At 26.0% G+C, this 4,612-nt stretch overlaps 1 protein-coding gene across 1 annotated transcript; it reads left to right on the top strand.

Annotated features, from left to right (window-relative positions):
- Nucleotides 1–416: 416 nt before the first annotated feature.
- EIN_261790 (GTP-binding protein RHO1 precursor, putative) lies at nucleotides 417–1,016 on the top strand (the record flags this gene model as incomplete). Its single annotated transcript, XM_004262071.1, has 1 exon — nucleotides 417–1,016. One exon carries the CDS (start codon nucleotides 417–419, stop codon nucleotides 1,014–1,016), a length of 600 nt encoding a protein of 199 aa, XP_004262119.1.
- Nucleotides 1,017–4,612: the final 3,596 nt, after the last annotated feature.

Below are 4,612 nucleotides of genomic sequence, written 5' to 3'. Positions count from 1 at the left end.
AAACGGTGCACAAACAGACTGTTTAAGTGCGTCTTCAGAGCCTTCTTTTCAATGCTCCGTCTCACTCGGTTTCCACTAACTCGAGGTGAATTTTCGGCATTTCTTGAATTCGGGAACCAGACCTAATATTATCCAAAACGCCCATTTACTATAATTTTAATTTGAATATAATTCGAAATAGAAAAAATAAATCTATTTTAAGAGGTGGTGGTGGTCAATGTAGGTCCCGTTTTGCATATCAAAAATTATTGTAAACATGAAAACATATTTTAATTTATTAAAAACAATATAATTAAATTTTTTATTTACTATTAAAATTATATTTAAATGATGTTATAATAAATCATGATTGATATAATATAATTAATTATTTTTCGTTGATAACATTTCACATTTATTATAACGATTGTTTTCAAATGTTTTACCCAATGAATAAATTACAAAAAATAAATTCAAAAACAAATATGTATAACTCAGTGTTTTATTGTGCTTTTTGCGGCGATGAAACTTCTGGTAAAACACAATTATTAAATCGGTTGTTCAACATAACTTTTAGTGAATATTATGAACCAACAACAATAGGAGAATACAAATTTAAAATGAATGACAAACTTAAAACAGATGTCAGATTATGTGATACTTCTGGTCAAATTAAAAATGATGCGCTGCGTTACATAACAATTCAAATGGCCAAATGTGCATTTATTTGTATTTCCTTAGACGACAAAGAACAACTAAAAACAGCCAAAAAGCGGTTTGTTAATCAATTAAGAAAGTACAAAAAAAGTATACCAATTGTTGTTGTGGGAACCAAATCTGATATGAGAGAAGACAAAGACGAAATAATTCAACTAAAACAAATGGGAAGAAAAATGATTGAAACAGAAGACGGAATCAAATTTGCACAAAGTTTTGGAGCAGTGGGATACTTTGAGTGCTCTGCAAAAACCAAATTTAATATTCATTTGGTCCTGCAATATACCAGAATATTAATAAAAATAATAAGGGGATATTAATAAAAGCGAATGGATTGAAATTTTTTAATAAGTTATCAGTTTTAAATATAGATTATTTTTTATGATTAATACATAGTCCATTTAATATTTAAAGTATGACAATTCTGACTGAAACAACAAGTTTGGGTTAAAAGGTAAAAATATAGTTCAATTATAATATATAACGAACTATTCTCGAAAAAATTGGTGATTTTTTGATCAAGTTTATAAAAAATATATATTAATTAAAATCACGTCAAAAAATTCAACACATTGTAAAACGAATAAGAAAGCTATGAAATCAGTTAAGATAATTTTAAATTATCACAGATATCAGTGTTAATTAAACATTTTAATAATATAACTAATAATATGAAGTGTAATTAAATAGGGTGCGCAATCGCAAGAGTAAAAAAATCCAAAATGTTAGAGAGACTCTTTTTTAGTAATAACAAAGATGATATTGCTCAAATTTATTGTTTTTACTAAAAATGGTAAAAAAGGACAAATTTCTATTTTTTTCTGAAACGTATACACAATTCACTATTAAAATACATAAGTTTTTTTTGAACCAAAAATGCAAATTATTTAAAAAATAAAAAAGAAATAACAGTTTTGTCGTTTTTGAACAATTGAAAGAAAACTATAAAGAACTTGAATATTTAAATTAATACTTAACTGTTTTTTTTCAAAAAAAACTAATCCCTTCAACAGACAGCAAAAAACAATTGGTGTCAACTAAAAAACTAATTAAAAATTAAATAAAAACGTTTATTTAATTCAAATTATTATCATTCCAAAAAACAAAACTTATATTTAAAAAAATACATGCAAGAATTCAATAAAGAAGTTTCCTTTGTTTGGAAATATTTTAAAAAAAGATAGTAAGAAGTGTTCTGAACATTGTAATTTTAACGCGAGATGTTTAAATTGTAAGGAAAAAATAAAGTGCTCCTCCAACTTACGTTAAAACTGAATTACTTTAACTTGAGTGTGTCTTTCGGTGGGTAAATAATAATTAGAACAACATCACAATCCTTTTGAAATGTTCAACGAATGATGAATTTGAATATGGTGATTATATTATTGGTGAACTTAGAGAGTTATTCACAAGTAAGAAACTTAAATATAATTTAAGTTTCTTAAGTCTCTTTTATTTTAGATACATTAAGAATTGCTTAAGAATTAAACCGAGAGTTTCAATCAAAAAGAGATATTTTGTTTAAAAGTTATAAGATGGTGCAAAAATATTATGAAAAGATTGAAGAGATGAAAATATAAATTGTAAATATTTTTTTTATACACTTTCCACATCTCGATTGATTTAAGGACTCGACAATTTCAACAACAGGAATGTATTCAATGTTGAAATGTTTACATTCTGCCCTCGAGGTCCGCTTTGCATCAGTTGCAACATATCCATTTTATCATGTAACCAACGTCGAGTATATCAAAAGAATGGGTAACAGTCTACTTTCAAAAAAATTACAAACGGATGAATTTGGACAGTTAGACGATTTTTGTGAAATAACAATGAACTTCAAGATTATATTACAACAAAAAGCTACTTAATATAAATATTGTATATCTCCAGGATGAAATGAATAAACTCAGAGGAGCTCCGGATCTTGAGGGTTTCCGTCGAAAGACTCTGACAGAAAAAAAGTTATACTGACACGAAGTTTAAATCCTTGGGATCTAAGTTCGTCTTTGGACTTACTTGATTATGCATTTTTTGAAAGTGGATCTAAACTTTACTGTTTATTAGCATTGTTTCTTGCAATGTCACCCACCACTGTTGTATGTGAATCCAGTTTTTCTTTACTGAAAAGATACAACAAAAACAATTTTTCTCATAATTCGCTTCGAGCGAGAATGTACGTCAAAGACAGAGCTCTCAATAAAATGGAACTATTATAAATTTAGTAATTTTTATGTTTTGTTTAACAAAAACAATTGACTGATGTTTTTATTAATTATTTTGAAATTTCCTAACACTATCTTGTTTATTTTAAAGTGGTTTCACAAAATTTCTGTTTTAAAAACCATCTTTTTAAAAATGCTGATATTAATATGTTTTATTATCAATATAGATTTTTTTAATTCAAAGTTGCCACGTTTTATGAATATGCCACGTTTACAGTTTTTATGACAAGGGTTTGGAAAAAGGAGGACCCTGGTTAAAGATCAATTCAATAAACGAAACAATTCTGTTATAAATTTGTATTATTATAAATTATTAATTTTATTTAATAATATTGATATATTTTGTTTGGTTGCATTAATGTATTTTTACAAATAAACGAAACGGTTTTTGTTTTTGGTGTTTTTTTCCAAATAGTTAATTTACTATACATTTTAATTTAATTATATTATTATTTTGTGAAAAAGTCTATCGTTATTTTTTTCAAAGGTATAATGATTTAAAAAATACTGGGATTTATCAAACCATTAAACTATAATAATTCATTTAAATAATTGTGCTAGTCGTTTTTCACAAAAATATATGAAAATTTATTGTTATTTTGTATTATTATAATTATTTTTATATATAATTTATTTACTATATATTATTGGATTTATTAAAATAATTCGTCATTATTTTTGTATACATTATAGCCAAATTTGTTTAATGGCAACATAAAATAAACAATATTTAGTTAAAAAAATAAAAATTATTAAAAACCAAATATTAACTTTGCTTTAAATTATTTTATTAGTAAAAATAATCATTTGGCAATTATAACAATATCTACTTATTTTCCCCATTTTTTTTCTTTAATAGTTAAAAAATTACATTTATAATTCTGTGGTTTTAAGTTTAATTACATATATTAAACAATTTCTAATATTTTATAATTGTATCAATTATAATGAATAATTTTATTTTGTATATAGTATAAATATTATATTAATAAACCATTTAAATGAGTTTTATAAAAAGTTGAATTAAATATAAAAACAAAAAACTCTATTAACATACATGGAAAACGAGTTAACAGCACTCTCTACACTCTGCACAAACGCAGCAAAGGCGGTGTCAGATTTCAACAAATCGAAAAGGGAATACAACTTTGTTGACGACAAGTCACTTGACATTGATCAACGCATTGAAAATGCAGAGGGACACTTCGACAGACTTGATGAGGTATTTGAGAGAAAGAAGAACATTACAACTTTACTTAACACAATCGTCACTGATTTGGATAACGCATCAAACAAAATTAAAAGTGAGATGGCGTACTTAACAGAGAATGACAACAACAAATTGTATGAGATTAACAATCTCAGAATTTTACTTCTTGAAGAGAAGTGTAAAATGGATATAAAACCTCTTGAAGACGAAATTGACAAAATCAAACAAGCAAAAAACACTAAAATTGATCAAATTATGAAATCTGAGAAATACATCAATTCAAAGAAACAACACGATGAAGAAGAAGAAAAAGCCAGTCTTGAGAAGTTGACGGGAATGAAAATTGGGAGTGTAGTGTTTGACTCAGACAAGGACAATTGGTCAATTGACAATTCTGTGTTGGTGCAAAAGTTATCAACAAAAGCAACTTGTGCTTTTTGGTAGAAGACACAAATCACACAGTTTGGTGGGCGTGTCACTG

The sequence above is a fragment of the Entamoeba invadens genome, assembly GCF_000330505.1.
Source record: "Entamoeba invadens IP1 unplaced genomic scaffold scaff_1105074726507, whole genome shotgun sequence".
Classification (NCBI taxonomy): Eukaryota; Evosea; order Mastigamoebida; family Endamoebidae; genus Entamoeba; species Entamoeba invadens.
This window is presented reverse-complemented; position numbering and strand designations above follow the sequence as displayed.